Source organism: Borostomias antarcticus, assembly GCF_949987555.1.
Source record: "Borostomias antarcticus genome assembly, chromosome: 5".
Classification (NCBI taxonomy): domain Eukaryota; kingdom Metazoa; phylum Chordata; class Actinopteri; order Stomiiformes; family Stomiidae; genus Borostomias; species Borostomias antarcticus.
Window position 1 is genome coordinate 22944569 of NC_140238.1, and position 27144 is coordinate 22971712.

General features: G+C 46.2%; 2 protein-coding genes across 3 annotated transcripts in view; one reads left to right on the top strand and one right to left on the bottom strand.

The window, feature by feature from the left end:
• The first annotated feature begins 3582 nt into the window (after positions 1–3582).
• On the top strand, positions 3583–18667 carry gtpbp1 (GTP binding protein 1). Of its 2 annotated transcripts, XM_084438633.1 has the most exons (14): positions 3583–3993; positions 6688–6799; positions 7087–7267; positions 10110–10293; positions 10697–10861; positions 11039–11162; positions 11318–11432; positions 11804–11948; positions 12411–12593; positions 12873–13008; positions 13358–13536; positions 13877–14038; positions 15787–15837; positions 17139–18667. In XM_084438633.1, exons 1-14 carry the CDS (start codon positions 3808–3810, stop codon positions 17244–17246), a joined length of 2031 nt encoding a protein of 676 aa, XP_084294759.1. In that variant the 5' UTR covers positions 3583–3807; the 3' UTR covers positions 17247–18667. The 2 variants fall into 2 exon arrangements, with proteins under 2 accessions (XP_084294759.1, XP_084294760.1); XM_084438634.1 differs by lacking the exon at positions 15787–15837.
• A 1421-nt stretch (positions 18668–20088) lies between these two features.
• The window catches only part of sgsm3 (small G protein signaling modulator 3), a 27102-nt gene continuing 20046 nt past the window's right edge, over positions 20089–27144 (bottom strand). Inside the window, exons 14-21 of the mRNA XM_084437914.1 lie at positions 25981–26030; positions 25451–25603; positions 24929–24999; positions 24662–24710; positions 22960–23045; positions 22326–22448; positions 21836–21896; positions 20089–20214 (exon numbers count right to left, since the gene is read on the bottom strand). Of these exons, the coding sequence (XP_084294040.1) occupies positions 20131–20214; positions 21836–21896; positions 22326–22448; positions 22960–23045; positions 24662–24710; positions 24929–24999; positions 25451–25603; positions 25981–26030 (677 nt within the window). The 3' untranslated portion in view covers positions 20089–20130. The remainder of the gene's footprint in view (positions 20215–21835; positions 21897–22325; positions 22449–22959; positions 23046–24661; positions 24711–24928; positions 25000–25450; positions 25604–25980; positions 26031–27144) is intronic.

The window sequence follows — 27144 nt, forward strand, 5'->3', positions numbered from 1 at the left end:
GGCAATTTGGCTACCTTAACCCATATCTGAGAATCCACTCATTGGTATTTTGGTACTTCAAGGACTCAAAGCTGTAGGCCTAAGATTTGAAACATTTCAATAAGGCTATTGCTATGATAAACCGAGAGGCACGTGATTAAGCTCCTCTGTGAAAACAGTGTCTTTGTAAACCGCTGTTTGGTGCTGCTACAGCAATTTTATAATTATTATTATTATTATTATTAATATCCAGTGTCAGGGAAACACCAGAGCACTGCCAAAAAACAAGAAAAAAACAACACCTTGGAGCTGAGGATTGCCTCCTCCAATAGTGGCATGGCCACACCTGGGCACGTTCAATCAAAAACGGTGTGCATTGTTTTGCTAGCCTTGTGCGACCATCCTGATCTCACTACCTCGAACGATCATTCTCTCATTAGGTTTTGACCAGTCCAATCAAGCACTGTGTTCTGACTGCTGCTCCCCAGTCGAACCTAGCCCCTGATTGGTTCCCGTAGTTGATGCGTCTCTTGAAGCAACGAGCATTAATGTTAACAGTAGAATAAACACAGCCATAAGTGCAGTTACTGCAGAAATAGACTCAATAATAACAATTAAACAAGAACAAGAGTATGCACTGAGTTTCATAGTTGAAAATACATTTTAACCATTCTTCTGACAAGATTTAACAAGTTTTGTTACGCTGATTGGCTGAAGGAAAGTCTGTCAAGGCAAGTACTGACTGAGATCCAATCAGCTACACGGGGCATTATGGGAGTGTGGGCGTACCCAACCCCACAAAGAGGGGGAGACAACCCTTTCTCAGGCTTATAGCCCTGGGTTACATACCGCATCTTTTACAGTTCAATCTGAGGTATGATCTTGTGATGAGAATATGTTAGGCCTGGTCTTGAGACAGTCATGAGACTGATGACAGATGAGGACATTTCACAACTGAGCCAGTCATCTTACTTTGACATAGAAATAACTCTTATTGTCTAAATGAAACAGGAAGGGTACTGTATGTCAGGACTCAGGCCCGTCCAAAGTAATAACTGGGCCCCTGAGAAAGTCCAGTGAATGGGCCCCTCCCTCCCCGCCCCTCCCAAATCCCAATATGCTTCGTCAAGCTAATGATGTGCACATGCTCTTTCTGTTACGCAGTGTCAAGGGCTAGGTAGGCACACACACACACATACACACACACACACACACACTAACCCTAACAACCACCTCGACAAAAATATCTGATTCACTATATTGCTTACATATAGTATATTTCCCTACCGTAGCCTATAGCTTCTTCATCTTTGCCTCTTACAGTGACATCCTCCTTGACTTTCTGGATGCAAAGTCCTTTATAATGTCTTTCATCTGCCGAGTCAGTCCACATTCGATGGAAAGTATTGCCTGGTTACTGAGCCTCTCCTGACTCATTGTGGAGCGCAAATAATTCTTGACTATTTTTTAATTTGCTGAGAGCTCTCTCTCCTCCTGCTACACTTACAAGTAAAGTGCAAAAATCCACAGTGCAATACAGATGTCACCATATATGCTCTCCAGCTCCATATCATAAATCCTGTTGAGCAACACAATGGGTGTTAATGATACAGAGAATGTGGCACTGTACATCCTTTTCAGATGGAGCATTTGTTTCTCAAAGTCTTCAGAGAGATCCTTGAAATATATCGGAATCTCGCCACCACGCCACGGACCCCACGGCCAATGGGCCTAGGATATAGACAATTAACTACCAGTGGAATGGTGGTGGAGCATCCATCGGGGACCCGCTGTAGATCCGCTAGCCTTGTGTTATATTCTGCCGGAGGTCCGCCAACTCGTCCATCGGGGACCTGCTGTAGGTCCGCTAGCCTTGTGTTATCTGGGTTTATCCCTTACTTTTGTCCAGAAACAAAAGTTGAACCAATTGCAGAAAAATAGCTAACGTTACAGTAATCATTAGTGTAACTGCTTTAGCCACTGACCGCTACCATTAATGTTATGGAAGCTGCTGCTAGTTGTTGTGAGCTCATGAGCTAACTGGCTATCCCGCTCTTATTGTGCTGTATTAGCATTGGAAGCATCAAAACTGATGTGTCCAGGTTACAAGACCTATCTTAGTTTATCAGGCATTATTTCATGTCATTTCAATCCACAGCTATTTCAGTGGCATGACTAGCTTCCGTCCTACCAGTCCTGAACAGAAACAAGCCAGCCACAGAGATAAGCCAGGCTGGACCTGGCCTGCATGGTTTTACCCAGACACTGCACAACACAATTGCTTTAAATGATGTGAAATATTCCTTCAGTCCCCTTGCATCTGATAACGCCTCGTTGGATAATTTGCAGGATGATATGAGGCATTCAATGGCTTCAATGACCAGAAAATCTGGTCAGAACATTTCTTTGGGGGTCAAATACCCTTGATTGCTCCCTTTGTCTCCTTTCCTTCTTTTTTTGACATCCAGATTCATGGATAGGTCCTGGCATAGCTAATTATTTGTATAACATACTTTTCACTATGCAATGTTCAACATGCAGTTCCAGACAATTTCGGGGATGGGAGGACCAAATTTGTAAAATACTTTTTTCTGTTAGGACATGATGGAAACAAATGTGTTTCAGTCACCCCCCCCTCCTGAAAGGGCCCCCCCTGGGCCCCTGAACCCCCCCCCCCCCTTATGGACGTGGCTTTATCCAGTCGTGGCTCTGCACGACTGGATAATGTCCCAAGTCACTGCCCCCAACTACACAAGTATTACCAAAGCAAGAGCTAGTGTTGGTGTGATGTCATAATTTAGGACATGCAAAGTCGCGCCCCTCATTACATTACAGTCATTTAGCAGACGCTTTTATCCAAAGCGACTAACAATAATTGCATTTAACGTAGGAAGAGCTAATGTACTACTACTTGCCAGAACTCACAAGTGCATCTTCTTTCTAAAACAAGTGACTAAGAGCATAATCTCGTTTGGGGGATAAGCACTGTGTTCGTCCCATAGACCACTAGTCTGGCTTGTTTCAGCAGTCCTTTTCAAGCCTTAGGTGAAGATAATGCCCAAATGTTGTGTCCTTGGATGTATGTCTAATAAGAGGGAAAACCCAGACCCCAAATCAGAAGACAGAGTGACGTGGCTCTGTCATGCACGAGGATTGGAAAGAAAGATCGGATAGCCTTATTATAATACCGCCATGAAATATATACAGTCAAGCCAACCAGCCACACCCTCTGCGTAGAAGGTGGGATAGCCTACAGCAGGAAAACGAATCAATATTCATGAATGATTAGTCATTGTTTTGGCCGGCGATTTTGACATTTATTTATGTATTACGCTAAGAACGTTTTTATAATCATATGAATGACCCACTTACTGTGATTGGTCCTTAGGAAGACACACATTTGAGAGATGGAAGCACTATTGGTTGATGCATCATGAATAATTATTATTATCGGTAGAAGGCGTCAGCCTCCTCATGTGTATTCATGAGCGCCACTGCAGTTTTCCCATGAAGAGTAAACAGACAGCCGAGCCAAAACACTCAGACAAAACAGTCCTCCAGCTTTGCAGTTTCAGTCATACACTAGTGTGTTTACTCTGAGATAGCTTGCTAACCATATCAACAAACGGTAGTCCGACTCAGAAGCAGCCGGTGATCAGATTAGCTAGTACAGTAACAGTTACTGTACAGCACTAACGTTGCTGTGTTGACTGACAACAACTTGTAGGCTACTGTATCCTAAAGCTCGATAGCTACCGGCGTTTAATAGTACTGTCTTTAGTTACCACGGCAGGGAGTCAAACAGTTTACTGGAAAACTGGAAATAAAATGGCATCGATGGCGGCGCAGGAGCTAAGCCCTGGCTCGCTGCCCCTCGCAGAGGCTTTAGTTCCAGCGAGCATATTCGCTCCACACAGGGGGAGATGTGGAGATGACACCGAAGAAGAGTGCTTCGAGGACGGCGACCTTTTCAACGGCGAGGCCGGGGATCACGGGGTTGACTTCACTAGCAAAGTAAGTTAGCTAGCCAGCTAGCCTTGTTAGCCGGAATGTCAACAGTACGGTATTGGCACGATTTGCTAATATAACATTAGCAAGCCTGTTTACATATAAGTAATTATTTTTTCCACCATGCTTTAGCAAGCTTGCACAGGTGTAACTGTGTAAGCTAACGTTAGCTAGCTAGCTAGGTTGATGAATGAATGAATGAATGAGTGTGACACGAAGCGTCCTTGGCCTGCTGGTGTTAGTTAGTTAGTTAGCTAGCTAGCTAGCCAGGCTAGCTGGTTAAGGCTTGGACCATGGATGTAGCTTGGACACACTGGCAATGTGACTCATTCTGTGTTGTCAAACAAACAGGCATCATGGCTCAACCCAGGCAGAGGCAGGGTGATTTCCCTAGACTGATGAAATACATGGGCAACAGGGAAATCTAGGTGTGTGTGTGTGTGTGTGTGTGTGTGTGTGTGTGTGTGCGCGCGCGCGGAGAGAAGATTGATCTGTGTCAGGCAAATGGGGCAGGCTTAAGTTACAGTGCAGTGAGCAGTATGTGGCTCACAGATATCTAGGTTTCTTCTCCGGACATCAATCGATCATATATGGGCCCTACCAGAAACTGCAACTCCCCTTGAAGATGAATGATGAAGCCAACACACACAGACAGCAAATACTAGTTCAGTTATGCATTTGCAATTCAGTGACCTTTAGAATGATTCCACCTCGCCCACTGTCCCTGGTGAATGATGTATGAACTCTACTTGTGTGTGTTGTGTTCATTCAAACTGTCGCTGTTCCAGGAATCAATTCAGACAATTTTATTGATAAGAAGGGCAATTAATTTTCAGCTTACCCAGTCCATACACATGCAGACAACCCATTAAAACCAAATTTTAACGAGAAAAGTGACAAGACTTCCAATTAATGATCGTTAAAAATTAGGCCTAAATAAAATAGTATCACAGACATGAAGAGTTAAGTTTCTGCATTAAGTGAATTCTTTGTTGTCCACGCTTGACAAGCGAATTTGAGTTGAGAGTCGAACACTGCTCCTTGATACTTATGTGTCGACAACCTTGAAGCCTGCTGGCTTTAGGTTTGTTAATTTTCTGCCTGCAATCAATAGGCAGATTAATTCCTTAGTTCTTGATGTTAACGTCAAATAAGTTATCATCGCACCATTTGATGTAGGTTGGTAGGGCACAACCACGATCTGACTCCTAGCCCAGGAGAAGAGACAATAGGGTGGTGTGTCATCAGAGAATCTCACAATGTAGCTGCCCTCAGGAGAAGTCTTGCAGCTGTCTGTATACATCATAAAAAGCAGGGGGGACAGGACACACCGCTGGGGTGAGCCCATATTTGAGTCCTTGGTGTTGGACAACCAAAACCTGCTGAACTCTATCTGTTAGAACTTCGAACATTTAAAAGCAACATCAAAAGCTGATCAGGTTATTTAGAATAAGAAAAAATATATAATTCAAGCAAAACATGAATCTGCATCTAAAAGCTGAAGAGAAATCGGTGAATGAACACACTTTCTCAAGGTGCTTCACAACATACTGTCGAAAATAAACAGTTGTGCATCCTTGTACACTTACCAGCTTGGTAAGCAACTTGCAAGGGAGTCTAGTTTACCATCAGTGAGGGAGACAAGTTGACAACCATATCTTTTAAAATCTTCTCAACATTTTTCATGACAGGGGATGTGAGTGCAACGGATCTAAACTAATTCAGTTCCTTGGGACTGTTTGATTTTGGGATTGTGTTATAGTAGCTGTTTTTGTGAATAGTTTATTGAAGACATCACTAATATGGCTACTTAGCCATTGATCGCTGGGTCATTGTGTTCTTTGTCGGCATGTGACCTTGAGGAGGCCTGGGAAGGTAGACAGCTGTGTGTGTGTGTGTGTGTGTGTGTGTGTGTGTGTGTGTGTGTGTGTGTGTGTGTGTGTGTGTGTGTGTGTGTGTGTGTGTGTGTGTGTGTGTGTGTGTGTGTGTGTGTGTGTGTGGTGGGTGGGTGGGTGGGTGGGTGTACTTCAGCATATTGATAGTTGCCTTCCTATTGCCTGAACGTATTACTCATTATTTTGAAACTCTGCAACCCAAGATGCCTGGTCTGATGTAACAGTTTGCAACAAAGGGCAGTAGGGCCAGTTCAGCTGCTTACACTGGTTACGTAGCTACTACTAGGCTTGGGTTGATTGATGGTTGTGCATGGTTGTAGATTTGCCCTGGGCTTTCTGTCTAATCAGCAGGCTAACTAGTGAGCTATAGAGGGCCAGAGGAAGTGGCAGCAGGCCTACAGTAGTTGTCAAAGTGACCGTGTTGTGTTCATGACCTGTGATGGTCCTGAGGAAGCTACTGTACTGTAGGGAGGCCTACACATTTATCCCCTCAGCAGCTCCACTACCTGCACATTCTCATGCTGCTGTGTTCTCTGTGGATACGCTCATACATGACCTCTTCCTCTCTCTATCTCTCTCGCTCTCTGCCTCTCTCACTGACTCCTTCTCCCCTCTCTCTATATCTCTCTCTTTCTCTGACTCTTTCTCCCTCTCTGTCTATCTATCTCTCTCTCCGTCTCCCCCCCTCCCTCCCTCTCTCTCTCTCTCTCTCTCTCTCTCTCTGTCTCTCTGTCTCTCTCTGTCCCCCCCCTCCCTCTCTCTCTCTCTCTCTCTCTCTCTCTCTCTCTCTCTCTCTCTCTTTCAGCTGGCCCTGGTGAGCCCAAACGGAGAGCAGTATGACTCGTTATTACGGCAACTCAGAGAGCGGATGGACGAGGGGTGTGGAGAGACCATCTACGTGGTGGGGATGGGCTCAGGTGACACACACACACACACACACACACATGCACACACGCACATACATACACGCATGCACACACACACTCACTCACAAACTTCAGACCATTCCTTAGGAAGAATATTTTGTTTCATTCATAACTTTGAGTTTTAACATTTTAGATCTCTCTCTTCCCCTCATCCTGCTCTCTCCCTCTCTCTTCCTCTCCCTCTCTCTTCCTGTCCCTCTCTCTCTCTCTCCCTCTCTCTTCCTGTCCCTCTCTCTCTCTCTCCTTCTCTCTTTCCCGTGTCCTGCTCTCCCCCCCAGACGGTGGGGACTACGGTCTGGATGAGACGGACATGGAGGCATCGGTGGCCACGGTGCGCTCGCTGTGCGAGCAGATGGACGCCGACCTCATCCCCCTGAGGGAGCGCAGCGAGGCGGGCGGTCAGGTGCGGGACTTCCTCATTCGCCGCCGCGTCGGCGACCTGGACTTCCTGGAGGTCAGGTGAGTGGCGTCTTGTGGGGTGAAAGTTTAAAAGAACTTAAAAGTTTGTAATATCAAGAGAACCAGTCACCTTTTTACATTCTTGCAATTGTTTTTTTTTTTTCAATACTCGCGTCCTCAGCATGTTTTAAATTCCCTCTTTTGCAACAAAGGAATTTCCTCATTGGGGATTAAAGGAGATTGCTCGTTTTTCACTCACAGAGATAACTTTGGTGAAATTCGGAGGCCTGTAGAAGAAATTTAAAATCCAGCGCGAGCCAAGTATATCCATGTAATGGCGCGCGGACGGGGCACTGAGAATGCAGCTTCTAAAAAAACTATTTTATGCGAAACGGTTGTTTTCATCAATCTGTCTTCATGAATCGCTAGTTGTGCTTACATAGAGCGAGGGCTTGTTGTGGTTTTTCACATGCCTCTGTAATATGATCTTTAGAAACGTCTTTAGAAACTAAATAGCTTCCCCACTTGCTCCAGCACGCATGCGCACAGCGCGCAAGCGTTGCTCCAAATTACACCAAAGTTATCTCGGTGAGTCAAACGTCTTATAATATGCCGTAAATAAGGTCCAGGTTGTCAAAAACGAGCATTCTCCTTTAATAAAGTCCATCCATCCATCCCTCCGTCCCTCTATCCATCCATTTTTCAAGACTCAAGATCTGTTTATTGTTAACTATTTTTGATAATACAATATGCTATTGTATTTGAGCAGCAAATCATTTTTCACACGTTGCGGTAGATGTCCTCAAAGTTAGGGCAAGGGTAGGCTCACATAAGCTGTGATGATAGTGAGCATGGCCTGGAGTGCACAGCTCAGCTCGACTCCCAACTGAAATCACACCTGTGGTAACCACTACATTCATTGGCGTAGCCTTTTTCAGTACGGCGGCCGTCAAACATGTGTTGTTTCATGTGTTCATTTATAAGGAATCTAAAGTTAGTATTTTTAATTTAACAGAAAAATACTAAGATTAATAAAAATAAAAAATAAAGTAATTAATGTTATTAAAGGAGTAGTAAAGGGAAAATGCATGTTTAGCCCTGTTTTAAGGTTACTTATGATCATATACAATGGTTCAGATCAAAACATTGACAAAACTAGCACTTTTGAGAAAGTCTGATAATTACTCTACCACTGTTTTGGTCATACAATGGATGTGGGTGGGCACCTTGAAAAATCATTCAAAAACATGTTAAACTCTCAATTTCAAAGACAAGAAGCTCACCCAGGGGGTAATTGCTGTCCGTTGGTGTTCTGACCTCAAATTCGCCGCAAAGTATGAATCCTGTAGGGTTTTATTGATCATTTTATGAAATCCATTGACTTGTATTGAAGCGACTGTTGTAGATGTGTAGTTCTACAACGGAAAGTTTGGATACTTGATTCTGATTGGCTAGCAGCCGTGGTAAAATACTCTGTAACCCACGGCTGCGACCGCATAACAATTAGTATTAATGCGCCGTCAATCTCATTGACGAGGCCATTGATAAAATCAAGCGGCTATGGCTATGCTTTGCGTAGCAACCACTCGCAGCAACCTCACCTTTTTCGTATCCTATTACAAAAACGCACTCATCAGTCCGACTCCAACACTTCCACACCCCTACCAGCAAAAACTAGTGCTCTGGAGGCTTGGGCCAAGCCCCCTAAGGCCCGCCTATAGCGATGGCCATGTTACTAAATAATATATTGTTGTGGGGTAGCCTGATAGCAGACAGAATGTCAGCTCGTTACAATCTGTTGAAATCTTGAAGAATCAGTCAACTTCACTGGGCGTATTTGAAAGTCTGGACCCAGGCTAGGGGTGGAAGGTCCTTCAGGATTTTTGAAAATATGCCAGGGATTTAGAGCTCAAAAAAGGTTGAGAAACATTGGTCTATGGAGCTAGCTAGAATAAAGATAGTTAGCTAAAGACTTTCTCTGCTCTGGAAATTATTTTTTTTAAAAGGAAGAACAGTTGGGCAATGGCATTTTGAAGCATGTTATAATTTATTAGCTAGTTACCTTGCTTGCTTGCACTCCCTTTATTCAAACCAGAATTGCAGCAATGTAGATTGGTTGTGGATTGTTTGCATGTACACGCCAGCATCACATCGAATTAAACATAACGTCATAACGTAGCCTACTCTGAATTAATTTCGGACTATCAAGAAAACGACAAGAGACCACTGACGCTTTTAAAGCAACCTTCAGATTTTGACAGTAGCAGGGGCACAAACGCCATGGTGGCTGCAGGGGGTACAATTATCTTCAGGGCATCACGGCCAGAGCGGGGGCATCGACGGCCATGGCCTCCATGTAATTCAAAGTGACCTTGTCCAGGATGGCAGGGGTCGGCCGCGATCTTATTGGCCCATTTTACGGTCCTGGCGGCGTGCCATCCATGCATCCATCCATCCATCTATATACCAACCCATCCATCCATCCATCCATCCATCCATCCATCCATCCATCCATCCATCCATCCATCCATCCATCCATCCATCCATCCATCCATCCATCCATCCATCCATCCATCCATCCATCCATCCATCCATCCATCCATCCATCCATCCATCCATCCATCCATCCATCCATCCATCCATCCATCCATCCATCCATCCATCCATCCATCCATCCATCCATCCACTCAACCAACCATCCATCCATCCATCCATCCATCCATCCATCCATCCATCCATCCATCCATCCATCCATCCATCCATCCATCCACTACTTCACTGCGTTGCTACAAGTTTATAATTTTCCCCAACAGTTTCCAAAACAATTCAGATCATATTTATTGGCACAGCCAGGGAGAAAGGTGAGAGCTGATGGAAGCCAGGTCTCTCTCCGTCCCTGCAGAGTGGCCGTGGTGGGCAACGTGGATGCCGGTAAGAGCACCCTGCTGGGCGTGCTGACCCACGGCGAGCTGGACAACGGCCGCGGCTTCGCCCGCCAGAAGCTGTTCAGACACAAGCACGAGATGGAGAGCGGCCGGACCAGCAGCGTGGGCAATGACATCCTGGGTTTTGACCAAGAGGGGCAGGTGAGGGGGCGGGGCTTAGACTAGGGGGGGGGGGGCAGGTGAGGGGGCAGGGCTTAGACCAGGAGGGGCATTCTTCCCTGGCTTCTCTCAGCAAGATGACTGGGCAAGCTCCTGGAAAACGTTGACTATTAGCTGTATCATAGCAACACATTACAAAACACCTAAACATAACAAACCCAACACAATGTACAATAGACTGCAAGCTCCTGGAAAATGTTTCACTAGCTAGAGGCCTATATACGTAGCTGTCTATATGGACCTACAGTATACTGTATACATACACAGTACTGAGATACAGTATATTGGGCGTACACTCTGAAGGGTTGTGTGGGAGAGTCAATGATGTCAACCACCCAGTGAGATGTTGATAACCTTCCTCGCTGCCTCCCTCTCTCCCCTCCAGGTGGTGAATAAGCCGGACAGCCACGGGGGCAGTCTGGACTGGACCAAGATCTGCGAGAAGTCCTCCAAGGTAATCACCTTCATAGACCTGGCCGGCCACGAGAAGTACCTGAAGACCACCGTGTTCGGCATGACGGGACACCTGCCCGACTTCTGCATGCTCATGGTGAGAGAGAGCGTGCGCGTGCGTGTTTTCGGACTAATGTATGTCAGTGATAAGAATAAGAATACCACGGTCTACTTCTTTCTCTTTTTTTTCTCTTGACTCTTCCTCGTTCAATGTCTCTCTCTCTCTCTCCCTTTCGCTCTCTCTCTACCTCCTCCTCCCTCTCTCTTTCTCCAGGTGGGCAGCAACGCGGGCATCGTGGGCATGACCAAGGAGCACCTCGGCCTGGCCCTGGCTCTGAACGTACCCGTGTTTGTGGTGGTCACCAAGATAGACATGTGTCCAGCCAACATCCTCCAAGGTGGGCAGCTCTCTCTCTTTCACTCTCTCTCCCTGTCTCTCTCGTTCTCTCTCTCTCTATCTGTTTCGCACTGCCCCCTCCTTTCTGTCTTGAGCATATGAAAAATATCGTGTGTGTGTGTGTGCGCGTGTGTGTGTGTGTGTGTGTGGCCACAGAGACGTTGAAGCTGCTCCAGAGGTTACTGAAGTCTCCTGGCTGTAGGAAAATCCCGGTACTGGTCCAGAACAAGGACCACGTCATCATCACCGCCTCCAACTTCAGCTCTGAGAGGTGGGGATCACACACACACGCACACACACATACACAGAACAAGGACCACGTCATCATCACCGCCTCCAACTTCAGCTCTGAGAGGTGGGGATCACACACACACACACACACCTACACGTGCACATACACACGCACACACACATACACAGAACAAGGACCACATCATCATCACTGCCTCCAACTTCAGCTCTGGGAGGTGGGGATTACACACACACACACACACACACAGACACACACATATACACACACGCACACATTCATACACCCACACACCACCATTCCTATACATCTACGCCAAAAATATCAACCGTTAAGAAATCTGTGTATTTGTGTGTGTGTGTGTGTGTGTGTGTGTGTGTGTGTGTGTCCAGGATGTGTCCCATCTTCCAGATCTCCAACGTGACAGGGGAGAACATGGACTTGCTGAAGATGTTCCTGAACCTGCTCTCCTCCAGAACCCCCTCCAGAGATGATGAGCCTGCAGAGTTCCAGATCGACGACACCTACTCAGTACCGGTAACACACACACGCACACACACTTTCATAACACAACCCTCAGTTTAAAGGTGCAGTATGCGGTTTGGCCTAGTGAGTGTCATTTGTTTTCCCCCAGTTTGGAGGAGTGGCTTTGGAGGGAGGCCTGAAGGGAGGGGCGGGGATTTTGTCAGTTGCATTTTCTTTTGTCGGTGGCAAATATTTCACATATTTCACCAAAAACATTTTTCTAACATTAAATCACAAACTGCATACTGCACCTTTAACCACAGACACGCGTGTGCACAGCGCACACACACGTCACACCCACACGCGTCTCTCTCTCACACACACACACATACACACACACACACACACACACACACACAGCGGATGGACGAGTGGTGTGGAGAGACCATCTACATGGTGGGGATGGGGTCAGGTGACACATGCACACACACACACACACACAACTCTCTTAACCGCACTCTCCCTCCGCGGCAGGGCGTAGGCACAGTGGTTTCAGGGACTACTTTACGTGGATTGATACGTCTGAATGACACCATGCTGCTCGGCCCGGACGCCCTGGGCAGCTTCGTACCCATCGCTGTCAAATCCATCCACCGCAAGAGGATGCCTGTGAAGGAGGTGCGAGGGGGGCAGACCGCCTCCTTCTCCCTCAAAAAGGTCAGCCGGAGCACCATCTGTTGGTGGAGTTGGGTATTACACGATCTGTAGGTGAATCATTTTTCAGATGGAAATATGCATACAGGATTTTATTGATCTATTTGAGGTAGCTTCCTGGTCTGATCTTCCTCTCTGTTTCTAACTTCCATCTCTCTCTCCCTCTGTCTCTCTCTCCCTCCCTCTGTCTCTCTCTCTCTCTCTCTCTCTCTCTCCCTTCCTCTGTCTTTTTATCCCTCCCTCTCTTTGTCTCTCTCCCTCTCTCTCTCCCTCCCTCGCTAGATCAAGCGCTCTGCTATCAGGAAGGGCATGGTGATGGTCTCCCCCAGGCTGAGCCCACAGGCATCCTGGGAGTTTGAGGCTGAGATCCTGGTGCTGCACCATCCAACTACAATATCACCCAGATACCAGGCCATGGGTGAGAAGCGCACGCACATACACACACACACACACACACACACACACACACACACACACACACACACACACACACACACACACACGTGATGCTCCATCTACCAGGACAGCCATCCTCCCAACAACACTCTTGTATCTAACTTGGTGTATATCTCTCCTATCTGACTGGGTATCTCTCCTCTGTGTATATCTCCTATCTGACTGGGTATCTCTCCTCTGTGTATATCTCCTCTGTGTTTATCTCTCCTATCTGACTGGGTATCTCTCCTCTGTGTATATCTCTCCTATCTGACTGGGTATCTCTCCTCTGTGTATATCTCTCCTATCTGACTGGGTATCTCTCCTCCCAGTCCACTGCGGCAGCATCAGACAGACGGCCACCATCCTGACCATGAACAGGGACTGCCTGCGGACCGGGGACAAGGCGGCCGTGCACTTCCGCTTCATCAAGACCCCAGAGTACCTGCACCCCGACCAGAGGCTGGTGTTCCGGGAGGGGCGCACCAAGGCCGTGGGCACCATCACCAAGGTCAGGGGGGGAGGGGGGGGGCGGTACTGTGTTTGTGAACCGAATGCTAAGCCTTGGGGCAACTTCAATCTGAAAACGGTGTGCACCGGTTTTGCTAAGGGTTCCGGGTTGAACGACAGGTTTTCCTCGAAACGGGTGTGAAACGGTGTAGCAGCGGGCCCTGAGGTAGGTTTTCTCTCGTTTGGTGGGTGTGTCAGAGCCATTGCCCAATCAGCCGGCTGACATATAAACCAACGCCGTATCTGCTCAGCCGCCGTATATGTGCGACGCTTGCGTAACACCCTGGGTGCTCAACTCCTCGCCGTCTCACTCCCACATGGGCGGGGTCTCGTTTTTTCAGCTGCTGCAGTCCACCAATAACCTGCCCTCCAACTTCAAACCGCCGCAAATCAAAATGCAGCCCACGAAAAAGACACTCCCACGCAGGGAGGACGGGAGCGTGGCGGCCAATGAGGACGCAGCAAGCAGCGCCAGGCCGGCCAGCCCGTCATCGAAACCACAGGTGAGAGGGAGGAGGGAGGGATGAGTGGGGAGGGGAGGAAGGGGTGAGTGGGGAGAGGAGGGAGGGATGAGTGGGGAGAGGAGGGAGAGATGAGTGGAGGGAGAAGGGAGGGATGAGTGGGGAGAGGAGGGAGAGATGAGTGGGGAGAGGAGGGAGGGATGAGTGGAGGGAGAAGGGAGGGATGAGTGGGGAGAGGAGGGAGGGATGAGTGGGGAGAGGAGGGAGGGATGAGTGGGGAGAAGAGGGAGGGATGACTGGAGGAGGAGGGAGGAGGAAAGGATGAGTGGGGTGAGAGAGGAGGGATGAGGGAGGGATGAGTGAGGATGCTGATTGAAGGGGTTTGAAGAAGGGATGGATGAATGGAAGGATAGATGGGAAAAACAACCTTGGAGGAGTTGAGTCATGAAAGAAATGATCTGAAGGAAGTTGCGCCTGTGTGTGTGCGCCTGTGTGTGTGCGCTTGTGTGTGTGTTGTCAGCTTTCTGCTCTATTAGAAAACCACTCACTCGTCTGTTTGCTTGACTGCTTCTGCTTCTCCAACCTTCAGTCTTGTATTTGTTTGTCTAATCTGACCATTTTCTCTTCTGTTCCTATCTCCTCTCCTCATCCCCCCACACTAAAATCCCCTCTCCTCATCCCCCATATTACAATCTTCTCTCCTCATCCCCCCCATACTAAAATCTCCTCTCCTCATCCCCCCATACTAAAATCTCTCCTCATCCCCCATACTAAAATCTCTCCTCATCCCCCCATACTAAAATCTCCTCCTCATCCCCCATACTAAAATCTCCTCACCTCATCCCCCATACTAAAATCTCCTCTCCTCATCCCCTATACTAAAATCTCTCCTCATCCCCCCATACTACCATCTCTCTCATCCACTCATACTAAAATCTCCTTATGCATTTTCATTGTGTTCTTCATCACTCCATTCCTGTGGAACCTTGGTTTGTCCTGGCTATCTCTTCTCCATTTCTCCTCTACCTCCCTCTCCCCCGTCATGTTCCTCACCTCTCTCTCCCGTCCTGTTCCTCACCTCTCTCTCCCATCCTGTTCCTCACCTCTCTCTCTCCCATCCTGTTCCTCACCTCTCTCTCTCCCGTCCTGTTCCTCTCTCTCTCTCTCCCGTCCTGTTCCTCACCTCTCTCTCTCCCGTCCTGTTCCTCACTTCTCTCTCTCCCATCATGTTCCTCACCTCTCTCTCTCCCATCCTGTTCCTCACCTCTCTCTCTCCCATCATGTTCCTCACCTCTCTCTCTCCCATCCTGTTCCTCACCTCTCTCTCTCCCGTCCTGTTCCTCACCTCTCTCCCCCGTCCTGTTCCTCTCTCTCTCCCGTCCTGTTCCTCACCTCTCTCTCCCGTCCTGTTCCTCACCCCTTTCTCCCGTCCTGTTCCTCACCTCTCTCTCTCCCGTCCTGTTTCTAACCTCTCTCTCTCCCGTCCTGTTCCTCACCTCTCTCTCCCGTCCTGTTTCTAACCTCTCTCTCTCCCGTCCTGTTTCTAACCTCTCTCTCTCCCGTCCTGTTCCTCACTTCTCTCTCTCCCGTCCTGTTCCTCACCTCTCTCCCCCGTCCTGTTCCTCTCTCTCTCCCGTCCTGTTCCTCACCTCTCTCTCCCGTCCTGTTCCTCACCCCTTTCTCCCGTCCTGTTCCTCACCTCTCTCTCTCCCGTCCTGTTTCTAACCTCTCTCTCTCCCGTCCTGTTCCTCACCTCTCTCTCGGTGTCGTTGTTTTAACCGCGGCCGCAGGGAGAGGGGGAGGACGACCCTCAGGGAAAGGAGGGAAACAAAGAGAACAAGGTAAAAACAAAGGGATAGAACCAGAGAGAACCTGGTAAACATAGAACAGGGGTAATCAAGTAAAGTTCTAAGAGGTCCAGTTTGACAAAATTGCCTCAAGCCAGGGTCCGGTGGTGATGCATGCATTTTTTATGCCCTCAACACATTTGTTTCCTTGCATATTCCTATCAAGTTATTGTATTTGCTGTATGTTACTGTGCATGTGAAGTTAAAATATTGTTCACTTTAGTTGTATGGTCCCCAACACACTTTAAAATCAAATAAAGTAGGATACATTTCAATAATATTTCAACCTGTTTATTGACACTTCACATTTAGGAGGGATTTCACAATTATAAATAAAAAGTACTTTAGGGTACTATAAACTTGAGTAAAATGAGGTCTACATTTAAAAGCAAAGTAGCTTTTGAAAAATGTGCATCTGAAATTAAAGTGCTTAAATAAATAAATAAAAAATACAACAAAAAATCTAGCTTGAGTTTCCCTTTTGTGTTAACAATCTCAACACATTTTAAGAATTGAACTGCTTTGACACCTTTTTCCTGTCTACCTGTGGCATCCCACCCTCCCACTTTCCATCTTTGTTTGTCGTTATGTTTCTCCGGTCATGCAGTTTCCAACTCCAACTAACGTTAGCAAAGAATCCCTCCGATTACAGTAACGTTAACAATAGCTAGCCTGTCACATGTAGACTGGGTGATGTCAGGCAATGAACACGCAAATTCGATTGGCTAGCGACACGTGAGATAGTAAACAAATGGTTTGCCTAGTTGCCTACGCTCCGTCAGAAGGGTTAAATTCTCATTGATTTATCGGGTTAAAGACGAGGTCTGGATTTGACGGCTTCTGGGTCCGGATCCGGACCGCGGTCTGCCTGTTGGTGATATAGGACATAGAGGGATAGAACTGAGGAGAACCATGTAAAGTGTGTTTGAACATGGTCTGTATTATAAATCATATAACGTGGATTTTTAAAAATGAGACTTCAGTAGTTGCTGAATGATAAATGTAAGCATCGTGGTGGTGCATGCTTCTTGGTTGGTGAGTTTCATGTCGGTGCATGTCTGGTCTTTGGTGTAGAAGTACTGGATCATGTCCCTGGTGAGAGTATTTCTTAATAATAGTAATACTTAATAATAAACTTAATTTGTATAGCACCTTTTATACAAATAAATGCAGCTCAAAGTGCTTTACAACAGAGAATGTACATGCACGGCGTGCTTCACATAAAAATAGACAAAGCAAAAAGCAGGAAAATACAGTGATTCTGTGTTTGAATGAATGTTTTTCTTATTTTCCAGCCAAAGTCTGGAGGTGGGGGCAGGAGACGAGGAGGCCAGAGACACAGAGGCAAAGCCCAGAGCAGCTCCACACCGGCCGCCATGTCGACAGGGACGGGGGGATCCTAAACTAGACCCCCCCCCCAAACACAAACACACACACACATCTCTCATCCTGCTAGCACTCCATCAAGTGTCTTTCTTGTGCACAAAGCAGGCCAACACACACACCAACTTGTTTGGTACCCTCTGCCTCCTCATACACTCCTCGTCTTAAACTGAACAGTGAACAGTGACCTACTCTCCTGCATCGGGTCCAGACGCTGACAGAATCACTGTTTTAATTGTAAAAGGGAACTTAAAAGGGCTGGGTCCCATTCCAAAATCATTTGACCTTTTTTCCGACCTTGATGACTTATCTGCGCAGCACTGAAAGATTGTTCCAGTTCTTGTTTGTTGAAGTGATGGATGGACGCACATTGCTTAGTCCCATTCACCAGTTATATAGTTCTATGTACCAGGATGAGTCATCAAGGATTTAAGGGACTTTTTTTTAGGCTTGGAATGCGGCCCAAATGCAATGTAGTGAAGACAGGCCGGGTCCCTAGTTGGATGTCAGGCTCCAGCCACGATATGAGCAGCTAACACAATCCATTCCCTGCCTTTTATAATGCAGTACAACCCAGCTCCATGTAACATAGTTGATCAGCAGGCTTGAGGGGGATGGATGTTAAGCCCGTGGTATACTTGCTTTTACCCACGCGTACACGTCTTCCACGCGTCTCCTTCCTTCCTTCCGGGGCATTGGCTGTGCAGATCCTCAAGGCGCTTGTCTACAGCAAATAGGCACTTGTCTACAGCAAGCATACCGTGGGCTTTAGTAACACAAAGCAAGGCCAATTAACAAAGCACTGTCTTTTGAAAATACATGCTTTTTTAAGCTAAGGAAGCTTCCATAAAGATTAACAAACATCTGAAATATTATCATATTCCAATGTGTAAAAGATGGACACACTGCAGATGAAAGCACTGTACATATGTGTACCACTTACGGTGAAATATTTAATCTATAATATCAAAGTTGTTAGATTTGAATGACTGGCTGAATGACCATTGGTGAAGTGCAATCAAACTCAATCCCACGGCATTGCACAACATTACGAAATAGAAATGACCTGTGCTGGCTATCGCACGACTCAAAGTGATCTTCTGTTTGCTTATCTGGTTCAGAAGGATAGAATTGTAATTCCTGTCTTTGTCGTAGAAGGTTCAAATGTAGCCTATAACCAACAGCAGTGTGTTTTGGGTTTCCAGTTCCTCTCAATCCACACTTGTGTGCCCTTATTCAATTGTCTTTCTAAGGCTTCCATTCCCACTGCAAATACCAAAACCTAGCCTCAGTCATGTTATACAAACTTCACAGTCTCACTTTTAACAGTTGCTACTGATTGTAATGCTGCAGTGCTGTTTGTCCCTAGTTGCTCTCCCTCCCCCAGTTCGCAGCAGCCATTTTGGGCCATCACTGTTTACATGTTGTGGATTCTCAACAGTTTGCCTCCGACTTTGACCAATAAAGACAGGCTTTATTTATCCCTCCCTGTTGTACCACATCATTTGGTTGGTCGGTGCAGTTGTGATAAAAAGGCTTAATAGCGTGTTGGTTAAGGAGCACACAGGACAAGGGCTGTTTGTACATGTATATATATATATATAGAGAAGTTTATATTTTTGTAGTGTTGTAACATACTGTACAGGCAGAATAGACATTCAGAAGTGTAGCCATGGCTCTCAGTAAATCACACAACTACAGGGGGGTGGGGGTCAGTGTTGTTGTTGAACACTCCCATTCACCTCTGTCTTCGGTTATCCTCATTGGACGAGCCATAATGTTATGTGTGTGGGCGACCTTAAATGGACACGTCCTCTGTGGATTGTCCAGGCTGATTTCCAGAAGAGCTTCCCTATGGGACTGACTGACCATGTATGATATAAATAATAGAGCTAAGCCATACCAACACGCATACACTTCCACACCTCCAAATGGATACTCTCTTTACAACAGTTCTACATCTCAAAATGTTTACTCTCTTAACAAATAATGCCCTCCCTCCCCAGAAATGTTTACACTATCCTTACAAATCATTCCATATTCTATATATAACGTAATAATATATAACAGATTTATGGACACATCTCTCTGTCACCAACAGTGACGTAGCTGAAGTGCATAAAGACAATGCCCTTCTCACAGTCCAGTATGACGCATACTCATAGCTAGGTATGTGCAGTCACATGTACTCTCTTAGCTACAGTAGGTATGTTAAGTATGACACTCATAGCTAGGTACGTTTAGTATGACACATACTCATAGCTAGGTACGTTCAATACTCCACATAGCTATGTATGTTCAGTATGACATACTCGTCACTTGGTAACATATTACACATACTCTTAGCAAGGTATGTGTGGGTAGTGAACTAATATTCCAGTGCTTCAATTCGTAGTAGTGTTGGTAACATCAAAAAGGTTGGAACAGGTTTCTATTTAAGGAATGGGAATTTTCCACAGATAACAAAAGCACAGGTAGACCACACCAGACAGAGGGACAGAGATGGGACAGAGAACTAGGACAGCTTCGAAAGAAGAGTTTTGGTCCTTGATTGTGGAGGGAATGTTTCACACAGCAGTGCAGGGCATGGTTCACCCTAAAGTGTTTCCAGTCTCCAGCATCTCATAGAAGATCAGTGAGTGACCCTCGCACGCCAACAAACACGCACGCGCACACACACTCTGTAGCATGAAGCTACTAAGGACAGACATATGCTACGATTGGCCGAACAAACAGATGGAATGTCATTGGTGGATGCAGCTGGTCTACGGTGGAGATGATTGGCCACAAGTCGTGTCATGTAACAGGTCCAGGTGAGAGTGGTGAGCCACTGTTTAAATGTCAGTCCTTATGAAACGGGAATAGAGTGAGGGAAGGGGTGGGTGGGTGTGTGTGTGTGTGTGTCTAGCCGTCGATGTCCCAGCTAAAGAGGTGATGCTTGACCAGCATGTCCTGGACTCCCTCCCTCAGAGGCCTCTGCTCTTTCTCCTGGAGACAGAGGGAGAGAGAGAAAGGGAATGAATGATGGAGAAAAAGAAGACGGGTTTGCTGGGTAATTAATTGTTGGAGAATATTGACCTGGAAAAACTATAGCAGATTTGCACACACACACACACACACACACACACACATCCTGTCCCCACTGGATCCCCCACAGGGAAGGCCAAGGCAGGACAGGCCAGGCGGCCATGTTCAGTCTAATCATTACTTGTATGTCATAGTTGAGTAAGAAGCAAGTGCGTGTAATAATTAGCTCTATTGACTCAAATACATCACATTTTATAAAACCATGTACCAGACAGATCCAGTGAACTTGTTTTCTAGGTTTTCCGCAGGCCATCTTAGACTGCGCGTAGGGTTGTTTGTCCTGTCTATGCCACAGAAGCCACATTTAGCTTTCTGTAGAACTCTCTTACACAAAGTAGCGGCATTTGGCAAATAACATATAGCAATATTATCAGGAATCCTTGAGAGGATCATCAGGTATGTGCTGTTCACTGGACATTTTATTAACATGCTCCAAAGCGTGTGGGGCATAGCAACAGTAACTAGGGGGAGCAGAACTTGCCAGCTGAATAGGAAAGGTCTATCAGATTCAAACCCCCGACTATTTTGCAAGGGAACCATGGGATAAAAAAACAAGTAGCGCTGCCCAAGACAACTGTGATTGATTTAGAAAGAAAGAAATGCAGCGTTTTGTCCCCCTATCTCAGAATGATGGCCGGGTGCAGCCAGACCTTTCTCCAGCGCTGGAACAGTGTGAAACTAAGTGTGTAGAAAGGTTTGGCTATGCAAGACAAGGGCTGCGTTCCGAATCACACACTTGCGTACTACAGCTGCCCCTAGAAAGTACGTACTTTGCACGCAGTACGCATCCAACTGGGACATACTACCTTGTGCCTGTAACTCGCCTTGAAATTTGACCACATCCATCTCAGTCCATGAAGTGACATTCGTCCACAGCTGGGATTCATCAAAACCCGCACACGTGACATAACATCCTGACAGGACTGTGGGTCAGAATAGCCAGAAAAGTCTGCTGGCTTGCATACTGCAAAATACGACCGGATGGAATAGGACATCCTGGTATTTTTGCCATACTGCATGTGGCATACTATGTATTGGGACATACTACATCCCTTTTTGGCATACTATATAGTATGGAAGTATGCGATTCGCAACACAGCCCAGGTGTGGGTGAGGATCTACCCTGGGTGGGAGGAGCTCTAATGTAGACAGGTCTGAGAATCTAAGGTCACCAGCTACACTAACACAATCACTGTGAGGCCAGCTGATCCTAGGTCAGTCGATATAGCTAGGGGCTATAGAAGCTGGTGAATATCCGCTGATCTGAGACCAGCTCCGGGTTACCTAGAGATCCCAACTGAACAGGTGATGCTCAACTAGCACTTCTACCACGTCTGCCTTCAGAACAGCTGAACTCTGCAACAGCACACATCGGAGGGGGATTACACTCTGTGTGTGTGCGTGTGTGTGTGTGTAAGACTGTGTGTTTCATAGCAAGGCAAGTTTATTTGTATAGCACATTTCACACAAAATAAAATCACATCACATAAAAGAACTGAGAGTTCTGAGTGAGATAGCTCACCTCTTTCTTAGCTGGCAGCTCACAGTCTTGGGAGAGGCTGAAAGCGAACTTTGAGAGAACCCTGAAGGAACATAACATTGACATTGTTAAACCAGAGACCATGGTTGTGGTGGTGGCGTGACCATGGTCATTTTATTGTCACAACAGTGTTTCCCCAATGGGCGGTTATTATCCATAGCAACACTAAAGGACTCTAAACTGGCGAGGTAGATTTTGTAGGCCGAGAGGAATCCAATGATTGATTGACAGATAGAATGTATGTTTTATTCAAGCATTTCCTCGAGTAGGAACTATTTTTCCTTGCGCACCAATACTAAGTGACTGACCAAAACAAAAGAAATGCATTTACTTTTTGGTGGTGGACTGGGGCTGTAATGTTCTTCTGGTGCGTTTTCCTCAACCTCTCTCAATCACTCCTTTTTCTATCCCCCCCCCCATTATCCACCCACCCCCCTCCCCTCCCTCCCTCCACCTCTCCCTCTGTGTTTACCTGAGCTCACACTTGATCTGGACCCAGCCGGGGCTTCGTAGGAAGGACCAGGGCTGGTACCACTTCTCCACCGCCGCCATGCTGGAGCACAGCACCTCCAGCCACAGGTGCAGCACCTGCTCACTGAGGAGGGAGGGAGAAAGAGTTAGAACAGCACCTGCTCACTGAGGAGGGAGGGAGAAAGAGATAGAACAGCACCTGCACACTGAAGAGAAGGAGAGAGAGAACACATGTTCACAGAGGAGAGAGAGTTAGAACAACACCTATTCACTGAGGAGAGAGGGGGGGTTAGAACAGCACCTCATTCTGTATCTATACCCTATTTGCTGTGGTTAGTCACTATAGCTTGCAGCATTGCACTTGTATCCATGTCAAACTAACCAGCTAGAATAGACTTCTATTCTTCTATTGGCCAATTTGGCAACCACCAATCGAGTCATTTGGAGAGAAAATCGTACGATTTAAATCGGTGGCCAGTCGATCAGAGCATCCCTATTTGTGTGTGTCTGCGTGCACGTATGTGTGTGTGTGTGTGTGCGTGCCTCTTCCAGCACTATATACCACAAGTCTATCTAAAGATGTTGATTTCTAAAATTAAAACGTAATGAAGTGTGTGTGTGTGTGCGTGACTCACTTGAGGCCCACGCAGATGAGGGAGCGGAACTTTACGTCCATCTGAGCGTGTGCGGAGTCGTGGCTCATGTTGACAGACTGCACCGCCTGGGAGGACAGAGTGGGAGCACAGTTCACTAACAATGACAGAGACTGACAGAGACTCCAGCTCTTCAGTAACAACACTCTGATAGACTCCTGTTCACCAACAACACTAACAGAGACTCCTGTTCAGCTGTTGTCTTGCCCCTTTCAGATGGGCTCGTTCACCGTTAGGGCCCATTCATACTCAACGCAAGCTACCCAACGCCGTGTTCAGACTGGATGCGAGAGCGTCGTGAGGCATCAGTATTCAGGCGAGCAGGAGCCTGGCTGTTCACACCAGAAGTGAATTTCTCTGCGCTGGTAAGCAGGCAACCCTGCTCCTCTGCACTTTAATCACACGCGTTTGCTTGCGTCTCTCGGAAAAAAATAGACCAGGGCTTCACTGCACTTTCACATCCAGTCTGAATATGGCGTAAGGTGACGTTGACGTGTCCTTGTGTGTGTCATGGATCGAATTTCAACTTTACGCAAGCGTATGATTAAAGTGCAGAGGAGCAGGGTTGAGTATGAATCAGGCCTTAGCTTACTATCATTTACCGTCTAGCCCAGTAACATTCTGTAACAAGCTGTAAACTTTGGTAACATTCTGTAACATTTGGTAACATTCTGTAACATGCTGTAACACAGGGGTCTCAAACTCAAATTGGCTTGGGGCCACTGCTGGTATCATCAACTCATAGGAGTTGGGGCCACTTCAATGTCAACTTCAAGTACTACAGTACTAACTATAAGAAAGTGCAATATTTCTGAAAATGTAAATTTCTCATTTCCATAACTAGACAGTCAGTCTCTAAATGTTGCAAGATTATTCCAAAACCATTTCTATACATTTTAATATATTTTAAGTTAGTGCAAATTTTTTCCTTACTTTTATTTTATCTTGAATAGCATACATTTGTACTTTATTCTGTTTTAGCTGCAAGCCTACCCTAGACCTGTATTTGCATTTATTAAAGTTCAAGTTTGTTTCCATTTCTTACCAGACACTTGAATACATTTGTAGGCTACTACTCTATTTCTTGCCAGACACTTATCTTGAAAGACTGAGATGTTAGCCCTCTCAGCTGTGGCTTTTTTTCTTTCGTCTCCCTATGACACTGTTCTCCATTTTTAGTAATAAATAGCTCTTGACATTATATTCCTTTAGAATGGCGACTTTTTTCTTGCATATCAGGCAGGTAAGCATTTCAATTGAACTCCACAAAAAATACTGCAATGTCCATATTTCTTGAAACTGTCTGTGTTCCTAATGTTAGTTAACCCTGAAAACAGCCTCTCAGTGGTGAGCTGCATTCCGTTCATTGTTCATAGTCGCGTGCGGATTGATTACACCTGTGACTGCAGCATTCACCTCGCGCACTGCATACACTAACAGCATTTCGGCCCACGTTTGAGCGACTTGAATTTCGCATTGTTGACCTGCCTGCCAGCGCCGTGTACAAGAAATTATTTTGCCGGCCGGATTACATTATATTTCTGACATCATGTCCTGGGCCGGATGGAGGGGCGGGGCGGGCCGGGAGTTTGAGACCCCTGCTGTAACAGGTTGTAACATTCGGTAAGTACTTTCAAGCAATTCTGAAGATTCTCCGATGCTTTAATAAGAAAGCAGTACTCACTCTGTACAGCAGCTCCTCTGGAGTGAGGACCTTACCATCCTCATCTAACCTGGAGAGACAGACAGACAGAGAGAGAGAGAGACAGAGAGAGAGAGACAGAGAGAGAAAGAGAGAGAGACAGACAGACAGAGAGAAAGAGACAGCGAAATAAAGAGAGAGAAAATGAGAAAGAGACAGAGGGAAAGAGAGAGAGGTAGGGAGGGATGATAACCAGTTCCTGGCGTGCGTGTGTGTGTGTGTGTGTGTGTGTACTGTGAGCTAACCTACCTGTAGGTCTTGCAGAGAACTAGTCTAGAGTAGACAGAGTTGAAATCCCTCTCCACTTCTCTGCTGGCAGCCTGCAGAGGGGAAATATATGAGTTGGTTACACACGCACGCACACACGCACACGCACACACACACACACACAGCTAAACCTAATTATGGGTTTGTGAGATCTAGACTCGTAATGACGTGTTCCTGAGGTGTATATCTGCCATCTCGGATGGGGCGGCTGTAGCTCAGTTGGTAGAGCAGGTCGTTCAATGATCGAAGGGTCAGTGGTTCGAATCCCAGCTCCGACTGTCTACATGTCGAAGTGTCCTTGAGCAAGACACCTAACCCCAAATTGCTCCCAATGAGCAGGTTAGCACCTTGCATGGCAGCTACCGCCATTGGTGTGTGAATGTGTGAATGAGAGGCCATTGTAAAGTGCTTTGAGTGCCGCCAAGGTGGAAAAGCGCTATATAAGTGCAGTCCATTTACCATTTACAGGCGCGCGCACACACACACACACACACACACACACACCTCCTCTATGTAGAGCCAGGGGTGGCAGGGCCCGCCCAGTATGGAAGGCTTCTTCAGTCCGTGCTGGAAGATAGCCTTGAGGGCGGGGCACAGCGTGCCTCTCACCAGGTCTGTCACCGCCTCCGTCACAGAGTCGTCGCCCGCCAGGGAGTACTGCAGGGGGGAGGGGGCACAAAAATCAACCAATCAGACTGAAGGATTACAGGGAGAGACCAGAGGACTGACCAATAAATGAAGAGATTGGTGGTATCGCCCGGTTGATATTCAGTGCTGCCGTAAAGGGGGAACGTGGTGAATCGACCAAATCCATGGAGGAACAATTGAGAATTAATATTTTGCACTGTTCATTTGCACCGTCCTGTCTTTACGCTATCCTGTCTAGTCCTTCCACCCAGTTGTCTATCCATCAGTGTTGTGCACAAACTGACCAGATCAAATTCCTAGTATGTGTAAAAACCTACCTGGCTAGTAAACTGATTCTGATTCTGAGCATAAGTAGGTGTGGAGATCATCGCAGCTGATGGACTAACCTCTTTGCTCCTTTCGTCCAGGATCTCCACAAACTTGGCAGGAAACCAGCCTGTGGCAGAGAGAGAGAGACCGGGTCACATCTGCTGTGTCCAATCACAGATCTAAGACCTCTGACCTCTGAGTAGGGTAGTAGTAGTGGAGTAGTAGACTAGTAGTAGTAGGGTAGTAGTCGAGTAGTAGTAGTAAAGTAGTAGTAGTAGTAGTAGAAGAGTAGTAGTAGTAGACTAGTAGTAGAGTAGTAGTAGTAGAGTAGTAGTTGTAGTAGTAGTTGTAGTAGTAGTAGTTGTAGTAGAGTAGTAGTAGAGTAGTAGTAGTAGAGTAGTAGTAGAGTAGTAGTTGTAGTAGTAGTAGTAGTGGTAGTAGTAGAGTAGTAGTAGTAGTAGTAGTAGAGTAGTAGTAGTGGTAGTAGAGTAGTAGTAGTGGTAGTAGTAGAGTAGTAGTAGTAGTAGTAGTAGTAGTAGAGTAGTAGTAGTAGTAGTAGTAGTAGAGTAGAGTAGAGTAGTAGTAGTAGAGTAGTAGTAGTAGTAGTAGTAGTAGTAGTAGTATAGTAGAGTAGTAGTAGTAGTAGTAGTAGTAGTAGTAGTAGTAGAGTAGTAGTAGTAGTAGTAGTAGTAGTAGTAGTAGAGTAGTAGTAGAGTAGTAGTAGAGTAGTAGTAGTAGTAGTAGAGTAGTAGTAGTAGTAGTAGTAGTAGTAGTAGTAGAAGAGTAGTAGTAGTAGTAGTAGTAGTAGTAGTAGTAGTAGAGTAGTAGTAGAGTAGTAGAGTAGTAGTAGTAGTAGTAGTAGTAGAGTAGTAGTAGTAGACTAGTAGTAGTAGAGTAGTAGTAGTAGTTGTAGTAGAAGAGTAGTAGTAGTAGTAGTAGTAGTAGTAGTAGTAGAGTGAGTAGTAGTAGTTGAGTAGTAGTTGTAGTAGAGTAGTAGAGTAGTAGTTGTAGTAGTAGTAGAGTAGTAGTAGTAGTAGTAGTAGTAGTAGAGTAGTAGTAGTAGTAGTAGTAGAGTAGTAGTAGTAGTAGTAGTAGTAGAGTAGTAGTAGTAGTAGTAGAGTAGTTGTAGTAGAGTAGTAGTAGTAGTAGTAGTAGTAGAGTAGTAGTAGTAGTAGAAGTAGAGTAGTAGTAGTAGTAGTAGTAGTAGTAGTAGTAGTAGAGTAGTAGTAGTAGTAGTAGTA